The following is a 25,536-nucleotide window of genomic DNA, read 5'->3' on the forward strand; positions in this document are numbered from 1 at the left end:
ATGGCCATTACTGATTTCTAAGATTTGGTTAAAATTGCCTTCATTGGGGTCCAGATTCAGGATCCACACTTTGATCCCAGGTATCTTGGGCTCATTCCTGGTGGAGATCAGTCCATAATACAGTTGATGAAGGCACATGTACATAGAAATTCTTTAGAATCTAGGAAACTGGTTAGGATTTCACTAGTTGTTTTCATGTCATGATTCCTGCATGGTAAGTGCCCTTCAATAAAACACGCTATCAAAATTTGCATGGATGTAGATACATTAAGCCTAACTTTTTGGGATTCAGTTCTGTTTCTTTACAGATGATTTCTGGTTAGGGATAACTTTTTTTGCCATTATTTTCAAATGCTCTTACAATTATTTTTCTGTAAGAACTGTAAGGCAGTTTGCACGAGAAAGAAAATAAAGGACATAATAAGGCAGGTACAACAATTAATGTAACACATGAGCAACATCAGTTGTAATACTTTATTAATATATATAGCATACAGTTAGTGTGTAATCTTCATTGACTCAAACATGTAGCCATAAAAAGCACAACAAACAGATATTGTAACTTCTGGTCCCGATGTTCTCTAATCTGAAGGGAACTAATTTCATTATGTAAAGATCATGAATAGTATATTTAAAATAAAGAATATCTTGAAATGCTTTCCAATAGAACATCCTGAATGGCTGTATACTCTTCGATATTAGTAAGACATCACAAATATGTAATAACGGTTCCATCTTTCCCAATCTGCCAAGGCTCCAGAGGTTGAAAGCGCAGCAGAATCCTACAGGAAAAAAAGGCCAAAGTAAATGTTAGGGAACATGGTTGGCATTTCACAAATATCATTTAAGTAATGTACAGAATCTGGAAGACAACACCACTCAAAGATAGCACTTAAATTTTATGCTTTTTGCCATTGGAACATTAATAAATAACCACTATATAATTATGTCAGTCATTCCAAAACCAGATGAAAGTGTTGTGCTTCCCTTTATTTTGTAAAGCACTGCACAATCTGTTGCGGCTATATAAATTGTGTATAATAATAATAATAACTTCTGCTGAAAAAGCGACAGCCTTTATCATAGTCTTCTAGGTGGAGGCAGAGACATTAACTAATGTGCGGATGTTTTGTCATCACAGAGATATAAGAAGCTCACAGGTACTGTAGATTCAACAAACCAGTGTCTATCTGAAAAGAAAATATTAGATTCAGGAGGATAAAACCTTAAGGCCCCTTTCAGACCTGCAGATCCGTATTCACTCATCCGCTTGCTCAGCAGGGATTGCTCCATTGATCCCTGCTGAGCCGGCGGATGACAAGTCCGTCTCTGCACACTGCGCAAGGACAGACCTGTCAGAGGGACCACTCTCCTCTATGAGGGGATCCGCCAGACAGATGGAAAATAGGACATCCATCTGTCTGGATTTTGCGGAGCGGATCGGATCGGGGCAGATCAGATGTCAGCGGACATATCACCGCTGACATCTGTAGCTCCATAGAGATGTATGGAACGACCGTTCAGATCCAGCTGAAAAAACTGACAGGTGGATCTGAACTTTCCACACATGTGAAAGGAGCCTTAGGCCCCTTTCACACCTGTACAACTTGTCCCACGATTTGGGACTGCAAAGTAGCATGACAAGTCATTCCCCATGATTTCTAATGACAACTATTCATATTAGTATGACTTCAAGTCATTCTGAAGTAGTCCCTGCACTACTTTGGTCTGACTTTGATGCCAGTTACACAGGCATTCCCTGAAATTGCATGACTTTGAAGTCGCAGTAGTGTGAAAGGTGCCTTAGCCTGGGTTCACAGTGGTAGGCCAAACGCTCTGACATTAGGAGCTCATGTCGCATGATGTGTGAAAATCAATGTTTCCCTATGAGAGCTGTCTTAACTAGTCCAACAGAAGTCTACTTTGAGCTAAAGTCAGACCACTGAATATCACTGAAGTCGGATCAAAGTAGGATTCTTGACCTAACCATCCGGCTTGTGACATCCGACATGGTAATTACAGCAGCAGTAAAAAGAATTTATGTCACTCTGGGATTGTTTTGATTGTTCAAAGGACAAGTCTACTATCTCAAAGTCGGAGAAAAATCTTATCTTGTTCATTCAAGTCGGATGGAAGTAGGACCCAGGTAGGACCGATGTAGCAGGGCAAAGTAGGATGATAGTTGTACAACAGTCGTGTCGTATCAATGTGAACCCAGCCTTGAAAGTATAATGGTCCATTGGTTGTCTTGGTCTGCGGGTGGGAGGCTTATCGGAATCAAGGAGGCCCCCAGGTCCCGGCCCCCCACCCTATGTGAATGAGTATGGGGTACATTGTACCCATTAACCTTAAAAAAAAAAGTTAAAAAAAAAAAGTAAAAAAAAAACACATTACACATATTTTTAACGTAATTTATTAAGGCAGCTCCGTCGTCTCTTCCGATCTCTTCTCCCCTCTCCAGGTCTTCTCCGCTCTCCACTGATGTCTTCTAACCCTCTCTGGTTCTTCTCCCTCTGTCTGCTGTCTTCTGCCTCTGCTGGGTCTTCTTCACCATCTTCTCGCTCTTTTGCTGGGTCTTCTCCGCTGTCTTCTCCCTCTGTTCTGCTTCCAATGTTGACTCGACGCTCTCCCACTCTAATGCTGGGTGCGCGGTGTGCCAGTACTTATATTGGCATAGGATGGGGTCACCGGAGGCCCACCCCTTATGATGTCACTGCCCATCATGCCCCAGACTGTGACATCATAAGGGGCGGGCCTTCCGGATGACATCAAGCTTCAAAATGCTGATGTGTGAGAATGGGGCCTTAAAGTGGTTGTAAACCCTTACACATACCCAGTGAAGTGACTGGCCTCAGGTTATACACAGAGATGAAACAAATCCTCCTACATAAGTTGTACCTGTCTTTCTAAAGTCTTCTCTTCTCTACATCTGTTCAAAGTGCTGAATTTATAAAGCTTGTCTGAGAGTTCAGGAAAAAAAGAGGGCAGAGAGCTGAAATTACACTCTGCAGAGCTCATCGAGGAGAGCTGTGAGGACACATCACATCACTTCACGCAGCACACAGGAACAAATCTGATGCTGTCAATCATCTGGAGCTCCCTCCCGTCACCATTTTTCTCTTGGCCTTAGGAAAACTTGTCAGAAGTGATTCATACTGATAACATAGGAATGAAGCAGCAGGCAGAAATGCAACTTGGTGCCCTTAATTGAAACCAGTACATACTATAGAGGGATATGCTTTGTTCGTAATTCACGTGTGAGGTTTACAACCAATTTAACTTCTACTTTAATGCCTTTATGACTGCCCAACACATATGTGCGGTTACAAAAGCGTGGGGTGTCACTGGATGGCCAATGTTTGTGCTAAGAGCGCTCACTAAGCAGTTCCACTACAAAGTTCAAGCTGTGGAAGACAGCTCTAAAAATCTGTATCTGGAGGGTCATGCTTCCAATCCTGTGACCGTGGTCACAAGATCTCCAATCCTTCCAAACTGCTTAAAGGGATACAGAGCGGGTGTCCTGTGAATCGCAGTGGCGTTCGGTAGCTCTCGGTAGCTCTCGGCCGTTCTTGCCGTTTTTTGGCTATTTTCGGCCGCAATCGGCCATTCTTAGCGGCTTGTGGCTTTCCCTGAAAGCCACGAGAACGGCCAAAAGCCAGCGAGAAGCTCACAATCGGCAGGGGATCGACGTATAACGCGCACCCACGATTTTCCCCTGGTTTTAAAAGGAAAAAAGAGCGTGTTAAACGCAGATAAATACGGTACATTTTGCCTGGAATTCAGCAGTGCACCCTGTGAGTGATGGCGTCTAGTCACCCCCATGCCTACAGCCACTAAGCTTTTTATCTGCAGTGTGAAATCCACATGACTAATATTCTCAGGAGATTCAGCAGCTCACCTACTGTGCTGCTCGCTGTTTTCCTTCCTGGAGTGACTAACATAAAGAAGCAAAGCCCTGCTTGGAGGTGCACTAGTACGGCTGCCTCTGCCCCACAGTTTGTGCGGCATGTATGAGGTATCGCATACACCACGATCCTGTCTGTGTTGCAGCCGGCGGGGAGATGTTGGCTGCAATACAGAGACTGAATAGGAGCGTGCAGTGCTGGTGACAGCATACTGATCACCAGAGGGAGATGGCAGTGGGTGGAGCACACCAGATCCCTGGGACTTTCATCAGCCTGGTGCCAGGTGGATCTCCATGAGTCCTGGAGGACAGGGGACCCCTGGGTAGTAACGGGGATCACCCCTGTGTAGTAACATGTAATAATGGGAGTCACCCCAGTGTAAGCTCTGGGGGGCTGCTTTGGAAGGGGAGCAGACTTGTGCTGGGGGGGGGGGGGGAATTGTGCTGTTCTTAAAAGACGGGCGGGGCTGCCATTTCTTCTTAATTGCACCCCCCATGCATCTTAGCCCTCAGTGCGTTTGCTGAAATACAGGCACACAGCTCATTCATTCGAATGGGCTGCTGTGCCCATGAAAACACAGGCCACAAAAAGCATGGGTGTGAACCTAGAGCTAGGGTCAACCTCTACTTTATAGACTGAAATGCTGGTTGAGGCATGACAGTCCTTTGAATTCTGGCACCGGTGCAGTAGTTGGCTGTATTTACAAATGTCTGATCCAGATAAGCCCATGCTGCAGTCTCTCACCTTGTGACTTGCTGCAATGCCTGATCTCTGGGAGAAAAGTAAGAAAATCTTCCTTTCATTCAGTTCACAATTAAAATATAACATTTCCAACAGTAGCAGAATGCGGTTTATCTTAATACAGCCTCAATGGTTTGCATTATTTCATGTGATTGGGGTTTAATAAAGTTGGATATACACTACGCTTTTATTTTGTTCGTTCAACCCAGCAGGCTAAACAAAAAACAAAAAAACAAAAGGGGGTACAGATCGCCATACTAACCCATCCAATGTTAGTGCTGATGATCTTCTCCGCTGAGATATTGTGCTACGTATCAGCACTGTTTCCAGCATGCTCATTCAACAGAAGCTGTAGACAAGGGCGGAAAGTTGACCAGTTCCTGCCAAACAGACCATTTTCGGCCCGAGTGTACCCAGCTTAACCATTGCAAAGTTCCTTCCCACCCCTTCAATCTGAGACCTCACCAGAAGACATATGTTTTTCAGCAGGTACTTTACCTATCAGGTGTCAGGCCAAGTTCTTTGGTCAGAAACGCAAAAAGTTTTGAACTGTGCTCTTTATTCTCCTCTGCTGTTCCCACTATACCAATGGAAGAGATTATCAGCTCGACACCTGGTGATGGAGAGCCAGCAATTATCAAAGAGACTCCGCCTCTGACGGTGACATTCACGCTCTAGGGAAAAAAGAAATAAAAAAAAAAGAAAACAAGTTGGACTGCATAAAATCAGAAACAATCTAGCAATTGTGTCATTTCAGTCTCCAGTCTGGGCTGCCATCGCTATCTCAAGTGGAAAACCATTGCAATAAAATTGTTAGTGTCCATTTAAAAAAAACAGCAGTATGGCCGCACTACAGACTAAGAAAATAAAAATAATTATGCATATTTTAAAGCAAATGTGGGTTCACATCAAGAGGTAAACATTTGTATCAATTATACTTTAGTTAAGAACAAAGGATATATTCTATATGGCAGAAATGCTGTTCACTGTAGCAAAGGGACCTTACACAACTTCAATGGATCCCTGACCCAGCATGTGTACTCTACATTAATTCTGATAAGGCTGACCTTTACCATTAATGTCCCTGGGTCTATTACAGTAAACTCCAATCCATGTCTTGAAATTACACAACTGCAATCGATTTTCTTCAGTTACCTTTTACCAACTCATTTATTACTCAACAAAGAAAATTATTTCCACACTATCACTGACCAGTAGGTAGTGCAACCTAAGTACAGTATAAAAAAGAAGGTTATGTCCTATTTCAAAAACTTTTTTCTTATTTTTATGATTAGATGTCTTTGAAACCAGAAAAAATCATTACTAATATCAACACTAAAATAAGTATCAGGTTTACTCTGTCTGGATAGAGTAGGGAAGGGTAATGCCGCGTACACACGACCGGACTTTTCGAGGGATTAGGTCCGACAGACTTTCGACGGAGTTCTGACAGAGTTCTGACGGACTTTCCGAATGAACGGACTTGGCCACACACCAAAGTCTGACGGATTCGAACGTGATGACGTACGACTGAACTAGAATAAGGAAGTTCATAGCCAGTAGCCAATAGCTGCCCTCGCGTCGGTTTTTGTCCGTCGGACTAGCATACACACGAGCGGATTTCTCGGTAGGAACTGGGTCCGGCGGAGTTCTCGAGGAAAAATTTGAAACATGTTCCATTTCTAAAGTCTGTCAGACTTTTGCAAATCAAAAGTCGGCTTCAGCCCACACACGATCGAATGGTCTGCAGGAATCATTCCGTCAGACTTTTGATGTTGAAAAGTCCGGTCGTGTGTACGCGGCATTATAACACCTCTCAGGTTATTTTGCCATTGTTTTCAATTGGGGAGATTTACCTTTACTTCCTGCCCCATGGCAAAAACAGGAAATCCCTAGAGTCCCAATTGGAAAATTTCCCTTTGTTCCTGTTTTGGTGACAACCCAAAATTTGGGGGATTTTCTTTTTCACTTTCATGCTCAGTGATAATAGTAAGGGCTCATTTACACTTGCTTCGGCTTTAACACTCATTAACGGCTAGTTGACACTTGGTTCAAAACAAGGCTTCGGACACGCTTAAAGCTCTGTGAACACTATTCAAAGCTCCTGTCACTAAATAAAATGGTTAGATTACAGTCTTGTTTAGACCTTGCTCATACGAGTGTGCACTGGGTGTGCCAGGTGTGCTTGGGCACACCCTAATCACCCTGCGTGGCACAGATTCCCCTGTTTAAACCCCTGATATTTCAGCAAAGCCCCCTGACTGGGTTTCTAATTAGTTTTTTGTTTTTTTAAATAATAATAAAAGATAAAACTAATTCTAAAAAAGAAAAAAACTGACACCGTCCACTGCTCTACTGACAACGTCAATGTATATACACATGCATGTGTTTGAGCTTAAAGGTGCACAGCCTAATGCAATACACCGACGACCTCGCTTTTGCTTTGGCTTTGCTTAAAAAAAAATTATACCCCATGTAGCTTTAGTGGTGCTTCAAAGCATCTTCAAAGCTTCTTCAAAGCCTCCATAGAAGTCTATGGCAAACGTTGCTTGAAGCCCCATTGAAGCCTCATCAAAGCTCCACCAAAACCACAAGCAAAAGAAAAGTGTAAACAGGACTGTAAGCTAACCATTTTATTTAGTGACAGGGGCTTTGAATGTTGCTCAGAGAGCTTTAAAAAAGCATGTCCAAAGCCATGTTTTAAAGCAAGTGTAAACTAGCCCTAATGCCCCATACATACGATCAGAAATTCTGTCAGAAAAATCTTGGATGTTTTTTTCGATGGAATTCCACTCAAGTTTGCCTTGCATACACACACGTTCACTCAAAAGTGAACCTTCGACCGTGGAGAACGCGGTGACATACAACACTACAACGAGCCGAGAAAATGAAGTTCAATGCTTCTGAGCATGTTTCAAATTGTTTCCGAGCATGCGTGATTTTTTGCGCGTCCGAATTGCATACAGACAAACGGATAGGGATATTTCCGGATAGGGACTTTTTCCGACCAAAAAATAGAGAAACTGCCCTCAATCTTTTGCTGGCTTGAACTCTGCCAGCAAAAGTCTGATGAAGCATACACATGGTTGGAATTTCTGACCAAAAGCTCACATCCGACTTTTGCTGGCAGAATTTCTGATCGTGTGTATGGGGTATTAGAGTCCTTGTACACGGGGCTTTCCGATCAGATCTTCCTGTCAGTTTTTCAGATGGACCTGATCGGATCCGCTGACACCTGCCGCCATCCGATCTGATCCTGCCCGCACAATCCGGATGGTTGGTGATCCAATTTTCCATTCATCTGGCAGATCAGATGGAAAAAAAAAACCGACATAGAGGAGAGCGGGTCTGTGTCTGTGTCCACTCTGCACAGCGGAGCACCTGCCTGCTCAGCAGATTATCCCCCCCCCCCCCCCCGCTGAGCAAGCAGAATCCACAAGACGGAGGCTCCTGTGTTAAAGGGGCCTGAATAGGACAAGTAGGGCAAATTTACCTAAGGCCCTGTTCACTTATCGCAGAATAAAAACCAAACATGCCCACTTTCAATTTTGTTGTGTGCTTTTCACATGATTTTGCGTATTCACTTCAATGGGCTGCCCTATGTGCATTTGTCACCCAAAAGAAGCTCCTGCTCCTTTTTGGGCAACAAGTTTACAGCAATTTTCAAACTCACGTTTTGCCACGCAATTCAATTACGCTTGGGTTGCCATTACAGGATGCTTGTAAACTAACGCACATCATGCATTCTGCTGCAATTCAAAATCACAGGCAAAATTGCTGCAATTCTGCCTGCGATTACAAATTGTGAGGTCGCAACGGGGCATATCAGGGACAAATACAGCAATAAAAACCTGACAGTTGTCCTTATCTATCTCCAGCTGAAATAAAATAAATCACTGATACCCAAATCTGAAAGCTTGCTGCTTATGATGAATAAATTGCAACTGTCAGCAGTTCCTGATAGACAATCCAATTTTCTGAATGTCTCATTCATCCAATAAATGACAATACAATCAGTACACTGGCCTGCTGCTCTACTCACTTCCTTAGGTTTTCTGAGGATGGATGCTGCAGCCAAGCACAACTTTTCAGTGAAGTCATCACCAATATCTTGCTGGGGAATATTGGTGTCCAGATCCAGGAAAGGCATGACTCCTCTTTGCTGCACTCAGGAATATGCATGGCAGCTGAACCAGCATTCATAATGTACAGACTGAAAGTGTCTGATTGGTTGGGCTCTGTTACGCCTCTCAAGCGATACACTCTTCCTTTTAAAGGTGCAGGCACACACAAAAATGGAGAAAGAAACAGGCAGATTTGCCACCTCATGCTCAAAGATGATACTTTCTTACAGAAATCTAGTACATGTGTAGCACCGGCTCCTGAAGAGCACGTGCTATGTGTTTTTTCTATTTTACATTTCCTAAAACCATAGTAGGGTTTTAGGGTTAATTATACCAAATTATGGTTTCAGTACCAGTCTGGCTGGATTGCACTGGGTTCTGCTTGGCCACAAGTGTTGCTGTCACCACTGGCAAGTGTGAGAACGCAGTTTGGCTGGGCGTATTTTGTGCCATTCTTTCTCAGAATCTGCCCAGTGGGAGTGTCATCTTGCTGTGCATTCTGGAAGAGAGTACTTAAGGTACTGATATCACGTGCTTCTGGGTTCTGGTCCAGAAGATCTTTCTGTCTGCTTGGTCCGGGTCCTCCTGACCAGCCCCCATGGCCCTTATGGCCTGGGGTGTGGATCCATCCAATTTCAAGTCTTGGGGCTGGCTAGCCCCAGGCAAAGTAACTGAGAGGAGGATTCAAAGGTGGCGTCTCATCTGTGGAGAGGCCCAGCAACTGGAGAAGCAACCAGGGGAGGAATCTTCGGGAGAATGCCACGCATAAGGCTGGCTTCTCAGAAGGAGCCTGGAGGCTCAGTTGAAGGACACTAAGTGAATCTATATGTATACAGTATCGCCAGACCGGCTGCAAGATTCTGGTACCATATTATGGCGCTCTAAATTTGTCTACGTCCCTCAGTTACATTCAAGTCTGTGGCGGAGACTTTGTTCAAGTGTTCTACATTCAAGTCTGTGGCAGAGACTTTGTTCAAGTGTTCTACATTCAAGTCTGTGGCAGAGACTTTGCTCTATTCAAGCACTCTATTGGGTGTTGGGCCTAGTGAGAGGAGGTCTATCCGATAGCTGTGAGAATCCAGTTGTGAACGGTAATTCTCTGGATTTCTATAGTGAAAGACTTCCTATCTTTTGCAGTTTCAAGAGTACCTGAACTTCCTACCTAACCCTCTACCCTTTATTTAGAGACTGTTTTGTCTACCTTTAGAAACAAATATCCCAAAAGTGGATCCAGTGTCAGTTTCTGCAATTCTTTGGGCCATCTACCTCGGGAAACCCCTAGACGTACACAAGGTCAAGAAGGTAACGGTAAGCTAAACAAAACCAGCAGCTCCTTCAGGGGTTAGTGCTACATGTGGGGGCTCGTCGTCCGGGAATTTCCTTTACATAGTTACATAGTTAGTAGGGTTGAATAAAGACACCAGTCCATCCAGTTCAACTTGAATAAGTGTCTACAATTGTCCCTATCCCTGTACGTTGCACACTCACATCGGTCCCTACCCTCAAGGAGCCCACGATCCAAGGTTCCCATTCATATACCAGGGCCAATTTTGGGCAGAAGCCAATTAACCTACCTGCATGTCTTTGGAGTGTGGGAGGAAAACACAGTACCCGGAGGAAACCCACGCAGGCACAGGGAGAACATGTAAACTCCATGCAGGTAGTGTCGTGGTTGGGATTCGAACCAGCGACCCTATTTACTGCTACCCTATTTACAGTGGGGCTTCGAACCAGTGACCCTATTTACTGCTACCATACCACTGTGCCGCCCCACCACTGTTTTACCCCTCACAACGAAAGGAAAAGAGAGCTGTACATGTGGTAACTACATGGTAGAGGGTTCATCTTTTTGGACTGTGCCATTTCTGTGAAAAATGATTGACATCCACTGTTGGTGCATATACTGTGGGTGGAGCTGGAAAAGGCCTGCGAGTTGCGTGACCAGAGGAGCCAGTGGGAGGAGCCTTGCCTGTTTCTTTTCCCTACATGAGGCACCACGTGAGAGTAAGAGCCCATTCACACAGGGGCAACACGACTTGTAGGCGACTTGAGTCAGGCAACTTGGACACGACTTGAGTTAAGATCACAGCGCGACTTGGGACGACTTCAAAACGACTTGTGATGGCTTCAAGCCCGACTTGGGACGACCTACAAGTCGCCCCAGGCCAGGCGACTTTTGCCGAGGCCAAGCAGAGAATGAGCTCAAGGGGGAACTCCACGGCAAATTTCTGAAAAAAATTTGGCGTGGGTTCCCCCTCCGAGAGCATACCAGGCCCTTAGGTCTGGTATGGATTCCAAGGGGAACCCCCTACGCCGAAAAAACGGCATGGGGGTCCCCCCCAGATCCACACCAGACCCTTATCCGAGCACGCTACCCGGCCGGCCAGGAAAGGGGGTGGGGACGAGCGGGCGGCCCCCCCCCCTCCTGAGCCGTACCAGGCCGCGTGCCCTCAACATGGGGGGGTGCCTTGGGGGAGGGGGGGCGTGCGGCCCCCCCACCCCAAAGCACCTTGTCCCCATGTCGATGAGGACAAGGGCCTCTTCCCGACAACCCTGGCCGTTGGTTGCCGGGGTCTGCGGGCGGGGGGCTTATCGGAATCCGGGAGCCCCCTTTAATAAGGGGGCCCCCGGATACCGGCCCCCCACCCTATGTGAATGAGTATGGGGTACAATGTACCCCTACCCATTCACCTGTGGAAAAAAAGTACAAAAAAAAAAACACAACACAGGGAAAAAATATTTTATTGCACAGCTCCGGGGGTCTTCCGTCTTCGGGGGTCTTCTCGCCGGACTCCTCCGCTATCTTCTTGTAGCTCTTTTACTAGCGGAGGAGTCCGGCTTTCTTCCTCCCCGCCGCCGGCCTCTTCTCCCGACTTCGGGGGTCTTGTCCCCTCTTCGGTTCTTCTGCCCGGTCTTCTGCCGCCGCCGCCGCCGCCGCCGCCTTCCGTTCTTCTTCTTCTTCTTCTCCAGGAGATGTTGACACGACGCTCTCTCCGGCCGGAATGCCAGAGCCGCCCTGCGCTGCCACTTATATAGGGACAATGGGGCGGTGTCACATGGGTTGATGTCACATGGGTTGGTCACATGGGTTGATGTCACATGGTGACCCCGCCCCCTTACCATGTGACATCAACCCATGTGACCAACCCATGTGACATCAACCCATGTGACACCGCCCCATTGTCCCTATATAAGTGGCAGCGCAGGGCGGCTCTGGCATTCCGGCCGGAGAGAGCGTCGTGTCAACATCTCCTGGAGAAGAAGAAGAAGAAGAACGGAAGGCGGCGGCGGCGGCGGCGACAGAAGACCGGGCCACCGCCTGTAAAAGAGCTATAAGAAGGCGCGGTGGCCCGGCAGAAGAACCGAAGAGGGGGACAAGACCCCCGAAGTCGGGAGAAGAGGCCGGCGGCGGGGAGGAAGAAAGCCGGACTCCTCCGCTAGTAAAAGAGCTACAAGAAGATAGCGGAGGAGTCCGGCGAGAAGACCCCCGAAGACGGAAGACCCCCGGAGCTGTGCAATAAAATATTTTTTCCCTGTGTTGTGTTTTTTTTTTGTACTTTTTTTCCACAGGTGAATGGGTAGGGGTACATTGTACCCCATACTCATTCACATAGGGTGGGGGGCCGGTATCCGGGGGCCCCCTTATTAAAGGGGGCTCCCGGATTCCGATAAGCCCCCCGCCCGCAGACCCCGACAACCAACGGCCAGGGTTGTCGGGAAGAGGCCCTTGTCCTCATCGACATGGGGACAAGGTGCTTTGGGGTGGGGGGGCCGCACGCCCCCCCTCCCCCAAGGCACCCCCCCATGTTGAGGGCACGCGGCCTGGTACGGCTCAGGAGGGGGGGGGCCGCCCGCTCGTCCCCACCCCCTTTCCTGGCCGGCCGGGTAGCGTGCTCGGATAAGGGTCTGGTGTGGATCTGGGGGGGACCCCCACGCCGTTTTTTTCGGCGTAGGGGGTTCCCCTTGGAATCCATACCAGACCTAAGGGCCTGGTATGCTCTCGGAGGGGGAACCCACGCCAAATTTTTTTCAGAAATTTGCCGTGGAGTTCCCTCTTGAGAGCTGATAATTCTGTCAAAGTCGCCTCCGTATAAACGGAGATCCGACTTGGAGGCGATCTCCATTGAAATCAATGGGTACCAGTCGCCTACAAGTCGGATAGAAGTAGTACAGGAACCTTTTCTGAAGTCGGAGCGACTTCAGTAGTGTGCATTAAGGCGGCTCTCATTCACTTACATTGCTTTTTAAATGTTGTCCGACCTGAGGCGACCTGAGGCGACTAGGGGCGACCTGAAGTCGGATCAGGAGTTGCCCCTGTGTGAATGGGCTCTTAGTCATACACAAATCTGTTGCTGCTTCAGGCGGCTGTTTGGGGGCAGGATTGGCATCACTGAAGGGTGGGGTGATGATGTCAGCAAGAGCAATTTGGCCACACCCACTTGGCCACACTCTGTGCGCTACATTACTACTCCCCTTGGGGCACCCAAGTGTGTCCCAGGTCTTTTATACTCCTATAGTGTTTACTGCAAATAAAAAAAATTGCCTTGTGCCACAAAAGTGTTCGGGTTTGGCTTGAAAAAAGTTGGCAACCCTACATGTACTGTATATCATATAAAATTCGAAATACTAACCACAACATACAAGTCTATCCACAATATTGCCTCCAGCTACCTCACCAATCTCATCTGCAGATCCGCCCAAATTGCCCCCCCCCCCCGCTCCTCCCAGGACCTCCAGCTCTTTAGCTCCCTTATTACCTCCTCCCATGCTTGGCTTCAGGACTTCTCCAGAGCCTCTCCCATCCTCTGGAACTCCCTTCCCTGATATGTCCGTTCAGCCCCTACCCTGTCCACCTTTAGGAGATTCCTGAAAACTCATTTATTCAGGGAAACCTATCCCACTTCCACCAAAGAACTGTCCCTGAGCCACCCCTATCAAATCATCCCCCACAGCTATTACCTTTTGTACCACCACCCCCTCCCTTTATAATGTAAGCTCTACGAGCAGGGCCCTCCTGTCCCTTCTGTATGAAACTGTACTGTAATTGTGCTGTCCCCCCTCTACATTGTAAAGTGCTGTGTAAACTGTTGGCACTATATTAATCATGTATAGTAATAATAATAATACAGCACTGTCAATTTAAAGTCGCATCAGTCAGACCTCACAATCTAAAGCTGGCCATACCGATTGTCCCTGATTTTGAGGGACTGTCCCTCATTCAGAACAATGTCCCTCTGTCCCTCTTTCCTCCTGATGTGTCCCTTATTTTGGTCTGATCTATTTACAGTACAGTGGAACCTTGGTTAACGAGTAATGCAGTTAACAAGCATTTGAAAGACAAGCAACTCTTTTTTTTTTTATTCTGACTTGGTTTGCGAGTGTTGTCTCGCAAAACGAGCAGAATTCAAGCTAATGGGGTGTGTAGTACCACATTTGGCCAGAGGTGCGGGGGCGCCGGTGACACTCGGAAAAGTTCAGAGCCATTTGGAAGCTGTTTGGGAAATACTCTGAGTATTTCCGAGACTTTCCGAGTTCAGCTGAGCTGTCCCACAAGTATTTCCAAGGCTCTCCGGCACCACCCCACCTCTGGCCATATGCGGTATTGCATGCAATAGTAGTACCAATTATCTTCGTTTCCATTCACTTCTATGGGGAAACTCGCTTTGATATACGAGTGCTTTGGATTACAATTATTTTCCTGGAACGGATTATGCTTGTAATCCAAGGTTCCACTGTAGTTATATATAAAATGCACTACTTATCTATCAAAAAGTGTTTCCCAGTGCTATACCTTTCATCAAATTTCTAAATTACTGTATTTGTAAATTTCAAAAGCTAGTATAAAGGAATAGCAGGGGTAAAAAAACACTTGTGGGTTTAACCAATTATTATTTTTTGTACAATTCTCCCTAAAGGGGGACATAGCAGGGGCATGTCCTATGCCTACATACTTTTTCTAATAGGTGTTCCTCATTGCCATCTCAGAAAGTTGGGAGGTATACATTCAGGTTGGGGTCGCACCGCAGCATGGAGTGGTTCACAGCAGGGATCCAGTGCATCTCCATTTACAGTTTCAGGTCTGATTTCAGTATGAATTTTTGGCTGAATTCAGACAAGAAGATGCACAGGAGCTGGAGCCACCCCGGAGATGTGTAAACAAACTCCATAGAGAGTCGGTCACAATCTCCTGACATGCAAATTGGATGCGCCGTGGGGAAACTTGCATCCAATTCGCTGATACAGGGGCTGAACAGTGCACATCCGATTGGCCACATGCACTTATCGAGTGGAAATTTCCAACATTTCTGCTCAAGAGAAGCTGATTGTTTGATCAACTACTCTCTAGCAGGAACTCTCTAGATGGATCGAAATTCAGCAAGTCCCTGCTGAACCGGCCGACTTTCGATCCATCTATAGTCAGCTTAAAGCTGTAGTAAAGGCTGATTTAAAAAATTTCCCTGCAAGACAAAGTCATAACGTGCTAGTATGCTTCGCATATCAGCAGATTATAAAAGACTTACCCCATAACGAAGCCCTCCAGTGGCACGCTGTCACCACTGACAATGCTTCCATCTTCACCTGGTCTTCCTTCCGTGTTCGTGGGCTGCGGAAGTTTAAATGGCCAGGCCCCAATAACGTCCCTCCCACACATGCACACAAGAGCCACGATTGTGGCCCAGCACACTTAAGGGCCGGCATTTCAGAGCACAGCAGGCATGTGCTTGTGATGTCACCGGCTGCAGAGCTAGGATACAAGAAACAAGCGAAAAAGAGAATATTAGGGGAAGGAATTTTCAATTTAACAGAAGTATCACTTACCAAAGAGGAAACAATTGTTTTAGATAAAGCATTGAACTATGCTCCAGTAAGAAATATGACCAAGGCAGAAGATGCGATTAATATGTTTTGCTGTGGACCTAACTTTCTTCTTTGTATATAAAAACCAATAAAGAGATATTTGCAAAAAAGAAATATGACCAAGTTTGACATCTACGTGGACATTCAAAAATATGTACGAAAATTAAATATTAAAAAATACATGGTGTCCCAACCATTGGAGAAGAAAGGCTATAAGCAAAGAAGGAGTTTTTCAACAGACAACACTGCGAAATAAGTCTATATTCAATCCACCAGTTAGTGGTGAAAATGGTCACATTTAAAAAAATGGTGGTACGGGATTTACAAAGCATGGAATTTAAAAAAGTAGGGGAAGCTAAGGATATAGAAATAGGAATTAAATGCCTAGAAAACAGGAAAAATCTGGTCATTAGACCAGCAGATAAGGAGGGGGACTCGTCATCCAAACTACGAAAGTATAGCTGAAGCTATAAAAACGAATTGGAGAATCTTGTGGATAAGGGCATAAAGAAGGGCGTATTAAATAAAAAAGAAAGCAGATACTTGGTGCCTAGCACTTGTAGGATCCCGATTTTATATATACGGTTCCTAAGATGCACAAGGATAATAAGAATCCGCCTGGACGCCCCATTGTCAATGGAATCCAATCGGTTGGGGCAAGGATGGGTCAGTACTTGCACTAGCATTTGCAACCATTAGCACAGAAAATTAAAGCTTATTTGAGGGACACAAAGCATCTGATCCAATTATTAGAAGAAATTAAACTAGAAGGTTCATGTATACAGTATTAGCCACAGCGGATGTCAACTCTTTATATACAATCATCAGCCACCAGGAAGCAATTAAAGCAACCCAATGGGCATTGAAACATTTAAGTGAATTGTCAAGGAAACAGTGGGCTTTTTTGTTGGAGAGTTTGGAGTACTGTCTATCGCATAATTATTTTTGGCATAATAGTAATTATTTTAAACAATTTAAAGGCATTGCCATGGGGGTAAAGTATGCCCCAAGTGTAGTGAATATCTTTATGGGTCAATGGGAAGAAAAAGCCATCTACCAAGACATGCCGAAGGAATTACTCCTATATAAACTATATATCAATGAAGTTTTTTGGTTCTGGAGCGGTACGGAAACCTCACTAAAAGATTTTCTAAATAAACTTAACCAGAGCAATCAGAGCATGATACAAAACAAATCAATTTCCTGGACCTCAGCATATCAGTGATGGAAGGAAAATTCAAAGCGAAAACGTTTTTTAAAATGGTTGACAGGATAGGGTACATCCCCATGAAAAGCTGTCATTATGACCCTGGTTATTAAATGTGCTGAAAGATCAATTTATGAGGCTGAAAAGAAATTGTATAGATGAAGAGGATTATAAAAAAAACAGGCCGTTCTAATTAGCCAAATATTTATTGAAAAAGGCTACCAAGAAGTATCCACCAAAGGCTACAAAGAAGGCTACCAAAAAGGCTACCAAGAAGCATATTAACCACTTTCAGACCGGACCATTTTGCTGGTAAATGACCAGAGGTCTTTTTACACTTTGGCACTGCGCTGCTTTAACTGGTAATTGCGCGGTCATGCAATGTTGTACCCAAACAAAATTTGCGTCCTTTTCTTCCCACAAATAGAGCTTTCTTTTGATGGTATTTGATTGCCTCTGCGATTTTTATTTTTTGCGATATAAACGTAAAAAGACCGCAAATTTTGAAAAAAAATGATATTTTCTACTTTTTGTTATTAGAAAAATCCAATAAACTCAATTTTAGTCATACATTTAGGCCAAAATGTATTCAGCCACATGTCTTTGGTAAAAAAAAAGTCAATAATTGTATATTTATTGGTTTGCGCAAAAGTTGTCACATCTACAAACTAAGGTACGTTTTCTGGAATTTACGCAGCTTTTAGTTTACGACTGCCTATCTCATTTCTTGAGGTGCTAAAATGACAGGGCAGTACAAAACCCCCCCAAATGACCCCATTTTGGAAAGTAGACCCCCTAAGGAAATTGATAAGAGGCATGTTGAGCCCATTGAATATTTTATTTTTTTGCCTCAAGCGATTGAATAATGACAAAAAAAAAATTTTTTTTTTTTTTTTACACAAAGTTGTCACTAAATGATATATTGCTCACACATGCTATGGGCGTATGTGAAATGACACCCCAAAATAAATTCTGCTGCTTCTCCTGAGTACGGGGATACCACATATGTGGGACTTTTTGGGAGCCTAGCCGCGTACAGGGCCCCGAAAACCAAGCACCGCCTTCAGGCTTTCTAAGGGCGTAAATTTTTGATTTCACGCCTCACTACCTATTACAGTTTTGAAGGCCATAAAATGCCAAGATGGCACAAAACCCCCACAAATGACCCCATTTTAGAAAGTAGACACCCCAAGCTATTTGCTGAGAGGCATGTTGAGTCCATGGAATATTTTATATTTTGCCACAAGTTGCGGGAAAATTACAAACTTTTTTTTTTTTTTTTTTTTTTCACAAAGTTGTCACTAAATGATATATTGCTCATGCATGCCATGGGCATATGTGAAATGACACCCCAAAATAAATTCTGCTGCTTCTCCTGAGTACGGGGATACCACATATGTGGGACTTTTTGGGAGCCTAGCCGCGTACGGGGCCCCGAAAACCAAGCACCGCCTTCAGGCTTTCTAAGGGCGTAATTTTTTGAGTTCACTTCTCACTACCTATTACAGTTTTGAAGGCCATAAAATGCCAAGATGGCACAAAACCCCCACAAATGACCCCATTTTAGAAAGTAGACACCCCAAGCTATTTGCTGAGAGGCATGTTGAGTCCATGGAATATTTTATATTTTGCCACAAGTTGCGGGAAAATTACAAACTTTTTTTTTTTTTCACAAAGTTGTCACTAAATGATATATTGCTCACGCATGCCATGGGCATATGTGAAATGACACCCCAAAATAAATTCTGCTGCTTCTCCTGAGTACGGGGATACCACATATGTGGGACTTTTTGGGAGCCTAGCCGCGTACGGGGCCCCAAAAACCAAGCACCGCCTTCAGGCTTTCTAAGGGCGTTACAGTTTTGAAGGCCATAAAATGCCAAGATGGCACAAACCCCCCCCCCCCAAATGACCCCATTTTAGAAAGTAGACACCCCTAAATTTAGGGGTACACTAGTGAGACTAGGTAATAAATGGCGGGTGCCCTGAAACTATAAAAAAATAACTAACCAACCAGCGTCACCTGTAACAGTTATATGGTGATCACTGGTGAAAGGGTTAACTAGGGGGCAATCAGGGGGCTTTATGCGGTAGTATATGGGGGTCCCTGGCGCTATAAAAAGCTGCGGCGAACCTAAATACCTACCTGCCTAACTAGCGTCACCTGTGACACTAATACAGCGATCAGAAAAACGATCGCTTATTAGGCTGGGTTCACACTGGAGCGATGCGGGAACGCCACGAATGCGCGGCGGGTTCCCGCATCGCATGCCTCCCGGCGGCAGTTCACACTGCCCTATGCGAACTGCTGGGAGTGTCAGTGAAATGTTAATGACACCCCCAGATCAGTTCGCATATCGCAGTGCGATCTGCAAACTTGGATCGCATGGTGTGAACACCCATGCGATCCGATTCTGCTGCGGACCAAAAAAAAGGGTCCCGTGCGAGTTTGCGGCGGGTGCGGCGGGTGCGACACGAATTCAGCCATACTATCTGTATAGCTGAACTCGAATCGCACAGAGATCGGATGTGATTTGCACTGCAGTGCGGTGCGAATCACATCCGTTCTCATAAACCGCTGCAATGTGAACCCAGCCTTAGTGACACTGGCGACGGGGGGTGATCACGGGGTTAAACCTTTATTGGGGGGGTTAGGGGGGTACCTTAGAACTAAAGGGGGCTAACCCTAACTGCCCTAACAGTTATTAGTCACAAATGACACCTGCCGGGTGATCAGGGGGTTAAACCTTTATTAGGTAATAAATGGCGGGTGCCCTGAAACTATAAAAAAATAACTAACCAACCAGCGTCACCTGTAACAGTTATATGGTGATCACTGGTGAAAGGGTTAACTAGGGGGCAATCAGGGGGCTTTATGCGGTAGTATATGGGGGTCCCTAGCGCTATAAAAAGCTGCGGCGAACCTAAATACCTACCTGCCTAACTAGCGTCACCTGTGACACTAATACGGCGATCAGAAAAATGATCGCTTATTAGGCTGGGTTCACACTGGAGCGATGCGGAAACGCCGCGAATCCGCGGCGGGTTCCCGCATCGCATGCCTCCCGGCGGCAGTTCACACTGCCCTATGCGAACTGCTGGGAGTGTCAGTGAAATGTTACTGACACCCCCAGATCAGTTCGCATATCGCAGTGCGATCTGCAAACTCGGATCGCATGGTGTGAACACCCATGCGATCCGATTCTGCTGCGGGCCAAAAAAAGGGTCCCGTGCGAATTTGCGGCGGGTGCGGCGGGTGTGGCGGGTGCGGCGGGTGCGGCGAATGGCTGAACTCGAATCGCACAGAGATCGGATGTGATTTGCACTGCAGTGCGGTGCGAATCACATTCGTTCTCATAAACCGCTGCAATGTGAACCCAGCCTTAGTGACACTGGCGACGGGGGGTGATCACGGGGTTAAACCTTTATTGGGGGGGTTAGGGGGGTACATTAGAACTAAAGGGGGCTAACCCTAACTGCCCTAACAGTTATTACAGTCACAAATGACACCAATGCAAAAAAAAAAAAAAAAAAAAAAAAAATGACATTGGTGTCACTGTGACTGGGGGGCAGGGGTAATTGGGGGGGTGATCGGGGGGTAAAGGGGGGGTGTGAGTGTGCCTGGCATGTTCTACTGTGTGTGGGATGTGTTGGTGCAACTCACTGATCCGCTCTCCTCCGTGTCGGAACGAAAAATACCGACACGGAGGAGAGAATACATCACTTCCTCTCCTGTGTTTACATTACAGGAGAGGAAGTGATGTCACCGGGGATTTCCATTCGTCGGGAGCGATCGCGAGGGGGTGGCCATGAATGAATGGCCGTCCCCTCGTCCGGGATCGCTCCCGAACGAAAACCGACCGCCGCAGGCACCGGGCGGGGGCCCGATCGGGCCCCCGACCCGCGGGAGGCAAAGGACGTACATGTATGTGCTTATGCCTGCCCGTGCCATTCTGCCGACGTACATCGGCGTGCGGCGGTCGGCAAGTGGTTAAGCATCAAATAGAAATGGTGAACGCAATAGACAGAACATCTCTAATAAGAGACAAGCCAAAACAGAACGTTTTTCAAGATCATATACCCATTATTCTTAACTATGGAGCACAATATAGAAAAATAGAAACATTTTCAAAAAGCACTGGCCCATACTTACCACAGATATGCATCTTAGTCAAATATTACCAGCTAACCCAAAGTTTACATATAGATGAGCCCCAACCCTAAGGCCACTTTCACACTGAGGAACTTCTAAACTGGCCGTAAAAACACTGAGCGCTTTTGAAGAGCTTTCCATTCATTTCAATGGAGAGGGGAGTTTTTTACAGCCCTGCCAGCACACTGCCCCAGTGTGAAAGCATTCATTGATTTAAGTAAGGAAATAAGTCTAAACATTGTAACAATTTGTCAATAGAATAGACTTTGTGTGTAAATGAAAAAAGTTTAACCACTTAAACACTAAACCTTTTTCTGACATTTGTTGGTTTCAAGTTAAAATCATTTTTTTTGCTAGAAAATTACTTAGAACCCCCAAACATTATATATATTTTTTAGTAGAGACCCTAGAGAATAAAATAGTGGTTGTTGCAATATTTTATGTAACACTGTATTTGCGTGGCGGCCTTTCAAATGCAATTTTTTTGTAAAAAATTACTTTAATGAATTTAAAAATTTTTAAAATAAAAACTAACCAGTAACGTTAGCCCAATTTTTTCTAAAATGTGAAAGATTTTACGTCGCGAGAATCTTTTTTATTCTAAGCAAAAAAATCGTGATTCTCAATTTGGCCAGAATCGTGCAGCTCTACAGCCTGCCCGTGTCCACCATGCTGCCTACCTGTGTCCACCACTGTAGCCTCACCCGTGTCCATCATGCAGGGGAGCAGAGGAGAGGAAGAGCATTGTCCGCCGGATTATAAGAGTACCGAGGGACATCACTGGAACAGCTTTGATTTCAATTGCCATGTTCCCGCCACTCAGCGTCCCATACGGCTCCAGCCGGAGAACTTTGATACACATCACTCGTCCCAGGATAGGACGAGTGATCTGTGGGTGGGACTGTGTGTGACAGCGAGTGCGGGGGCTATTGAAATGAAAGCCGCTAGTGATGTCCCTCGCACTCTGATCATCCAGTCGGCTCTCTCTTCTCTCTTCCCCTCCACGAGCAATGGGAGAAGGACTCCCATACAACCCGCCAGCTGGCGGTGCTCACTCCCAGGCAGCCCACGCTCGCCAGCCCTCAAAATCCACTTGCAAAATGTGAGCAGACAAGTGTAATTTTTGAGGGCTGGTATGTACACTGCCAGTGTTCTGGGAAAACAGCCAAGTCGTTAAAACCCCCACATCAAAATTGCTGGCATCCCCCCTTTAATCATAGTTTCCCTTTACATCAGAGTCTGCAAGATGCCCCCTTACAGTGCAAGGGGAACTCTGAAGTAAAGGCTAATGCTGCAGACCCTGATGTAAATGGGAACTGTGATGTAAAGTGGAATGCCGCAGACCGTGATGTAAGGGGGAATTCTGCAGACTCTGATGTAAGGGGGCTCTGGTGATCAGAGACCCCCTTACATCAAAGTTCCACTTTACACCAGAATTCACAGTTATCCCCCTTACATCATGGTCTGCAGCATTTTCTTTATATCAGAGTTCCCCTTTACATTATGGTCCACAGAGTACCCCTTGCACTGTAAGAGGGAATCCTGCAGACTCTGATGTAAGGGGGAACTCTTGTATGGGGGGGGGGGGGGGTGGACAAAGGTAAACAGAGACCCCCTTACATCAGAGTTTCCCTTTACATCACAGTCTGCAAATTTCCCTTTATACATCAAGGTTTACAGTGTTCTCTTTAACATCAGGGTCTTACACTGTAAGGGGGGACCTTGTGGAACCTGATGTAAAGGAGAACTCTGTGGACTCTGATGTAAGGGAGAACACTGTGGGCTGTAATGTAAAAGGGAACTTTACCAGCAGCCCTGTGATGTAAAACGCTGCACCTGAGAGCAGCAGCTTTCTCTCTCCTAACTGGAGACCGAGCCATTGGCGGGGGGTGGTGCTATGTGTGTCAATGGAGACACATAGTGCACCTTGGGAACAAGCCTGCACGAGGACCCCGAAAGCAATCCTCTTGCAATGGGGGCACTTAGCAGGGGGGCGAGCAAAGCACATTGGCGGGGGGCCACAGCAGAGAAAGATTGGGGCTGCTCTGTGCAAAACCATTACAAAGAGCATGTATGTATGACAACGGAAAATTTTCCTTTCCTGACAGATTTGATAGAAATTTTCAATTTTCCTGACAGACTCCATTGCAGCCTACATGTGGGAAACAACTAGCCATACACACCCGGGTGGGCAAAGTGCTGGACAAAAGAAAAAAAGTTTAATTGGCACTATCAACAGACAAGATACATAAACCAAATTTAACAGAAGATAACAAAACTGGCTCTACGCAGTAGTGCGCAATGAACGTGTTAATTGAAGACTACAAGGCCGATTTGCTCATAACTTCTGGAGCCACTTGATGTGAAGCCGCCCATGATGTAGACACGCTTCTGGTTGAGTGAGCGGTCACCACTTCTGGAGGCGCCAAGTCATTGTCCTTGTAGGCCCACTGGATGGCCTGAACAAATCGTGCTGTTATAGATCTGGAAGAGGCATGCATTCCCTTATTATTCCCATGAAAAAGAACGAACAGATGGTCAGACTGATGGAACGGAGCTGTAGCTTCTAGATACTGACTCAGAGCTTTCCTGACATCTAGGGGATGAACACTGGAATCTCTGGTAGATCTAAGGCCCTATTCACACCTGAGCGTTTTGTAGCTTGAAGCCTGAAGCTGCAAAACGCTGGAGGGGAAAAAATCAATGATTCTCAATGGAGATGGTTTACAAATGCAATGTCGCTCGAAACGGGCAGATGTGGGCATTTTTGTAGCATTTGTATTCCCAAAGAAACTAATGGAAACGCTCGATTCAAATGACATTGCACTTCTTTGAGTGTTTCTACGTGTGTTTTTCCGCTTTTATCTGCTCAAGTGAAATAGATTTACATAAAGAAAATGACATAAACATACACAGGAAGTGCACAGATCACCATATTTTGGTTAGCAGACATGGTGGCAAGCAATATGGGGTGGAAGTGGATGAGACAGTATCTCTTTTAGATCCGGAGAGCTTTATCCAAATGGTAAAGCAGCACCCCTGTCTCTATGTTTCCAGAGTTCCATGCTACATGCTTAGAGCAAGCAAGAGGAGGGCATGGAACCAGATTGCCAGCCAAGTGTTCATAAACTGGGTAAACCTAAATGCCCATGTGAAGAATGATAAAGGTAAGATAAACCCCTGCAAACATAACTAACCACCAAACCGACCATAGAGAGATAATAGGATGATTGTTATTTAGTACATTATAAATAATAGAATCTTAGCACCAGAAAAACAGTAATAGCTTATGCTTATATTCCTATGCATTGCTTACAAGATCATACATATGAGAAAACAGACAATAGATGTGCAATTGCAGTTCACTATGGTCACATATGTGTACACACAAATTACATGTGTGCAGGAATGTGGCCAGGATGAACTGGAATGGCACATCTATTGCCTCCTTCTTTGAAGTACATAAGTATAAGCACCTAATGCATAGGAGTATGAGTATAAACTAGTATTGTCAGCATGTCACAAATACATGAGGGCACACTCTGACCCCTAGTGGATATTGTATGGATACTGCACAGAAAGATAAATATATATTTTTTTGAAAAAAAAAACACGAGACTTCTTATCAATACATCAAGCATTTTTATTAATTATTCAGTACAGCATAGTATATGGTTGTATTAACAAACAGATAAAGATAATAAAGATTTAAAATGTAAAATTATTCAATTGCCTCAAGCTGCCATGGGACCTGTCTTGCTGGAGACATAAAGTAGGATGCAAATTGATCCCTGACATAGTACCTAACAGCAGTGTACCTTGTCTGCTTCCACGAAAAAAAAAAACAGTCCAATGAGCTCTTTCCATGTTCTGATGTAATGGGTCCTCAAACTCAAACCCATCCCGCTGCCTTACAAAGTTATGCAAGGTACATGCAGCTTTAACAGCACAGACCGCATTTTGCATGTTTAGAACAATGGGAGTGTGCAGGACCCGCTATTTGTTTGCTAAAAAGCCAAATGCACATTCGACAACTCAACATGCTCTTGTTAGCTGATAATTGAACACACTGTTCTGTACAGTTAGATTGTGCCCCGAATAAGGCCGTAGAAGATGCTCATTCAGAGCAAAGGCCTCATCCCTCACAAAAACACTGGGTAAGAGAGGGCCACTGGTGCCCAGGAGTGGACTGTTTTTCAGAAGGTCCAGACTATTGGTACGCAGCATGTGTCCAAAAGAAGAATTCCCAAAAATAGTATAGTCAGTGCTGCTGCCATACAACCCAATATCTATATAACGGAAGCAATAATTAGCATCAGAACATGAAAAGAATAGTGGTGCGCTGAATTAAATGTTCATAAAATCAATACTAACTAAATTAATATGCAAAATAAATCTGAAACTGAGTAATTAAATAACAGAATATAGTGTAGAACTTATAAGGCAAATATCAATACGTGAATACCCAGTGTAAACTGGTTGATGAATAAATTAGGAAAGAAGAAATTCCAAAGAAAATTAATATAAGCCAGCGTGCTGGAAAATTTC

General features: G+C 45.2%; 1 protein-coding gene across 1 annotated transcript; it reads right to left on the reverse strand.

Moving 5' to 3' along the window:
- Positions 1-460: 460 nt before the first annotated feature.
- Positions 461-8,846, reverse strand: LOC143940327 (D-dopachrome decarboxylase-B-like). Its single transcript, XM_077461573.1, has 3 exons — positions 8,689-8,846; positions 5,145-5,320; positions 461-782 (listed from the first exon to the last, which is right to left on the reverse strand). Exons 1-3 carry the CDS (start codon positions 8,794-8,796, stop codon positions 710-712), a joined length of 357 nt encoding a protein of 118 aa, XP_077317699.1. The 5' UTR covers positions 8,797-8,846; the 3' UTR covers positions 461-709.
- Positions 8,847-25,536: the final 16,690 nt, after the last annotated feature.

Source organism: Lithobates pipiens, unplaced genomic scaffold (genome assembly GCF_037356315.1).
Source record: "Lithobates pipiens isolate NorthernLeopardFrog02 unplaced genomic scaffold, aLitPip1_a1.2 Scaffold_3, whole genome shotgun sequence".
Taxonomy (NCBI): Eukaryota; Metazoa; Chordata; class Amphibia; order Anura; family Ranidae; genus Lithobates; species Lithobates pipiens.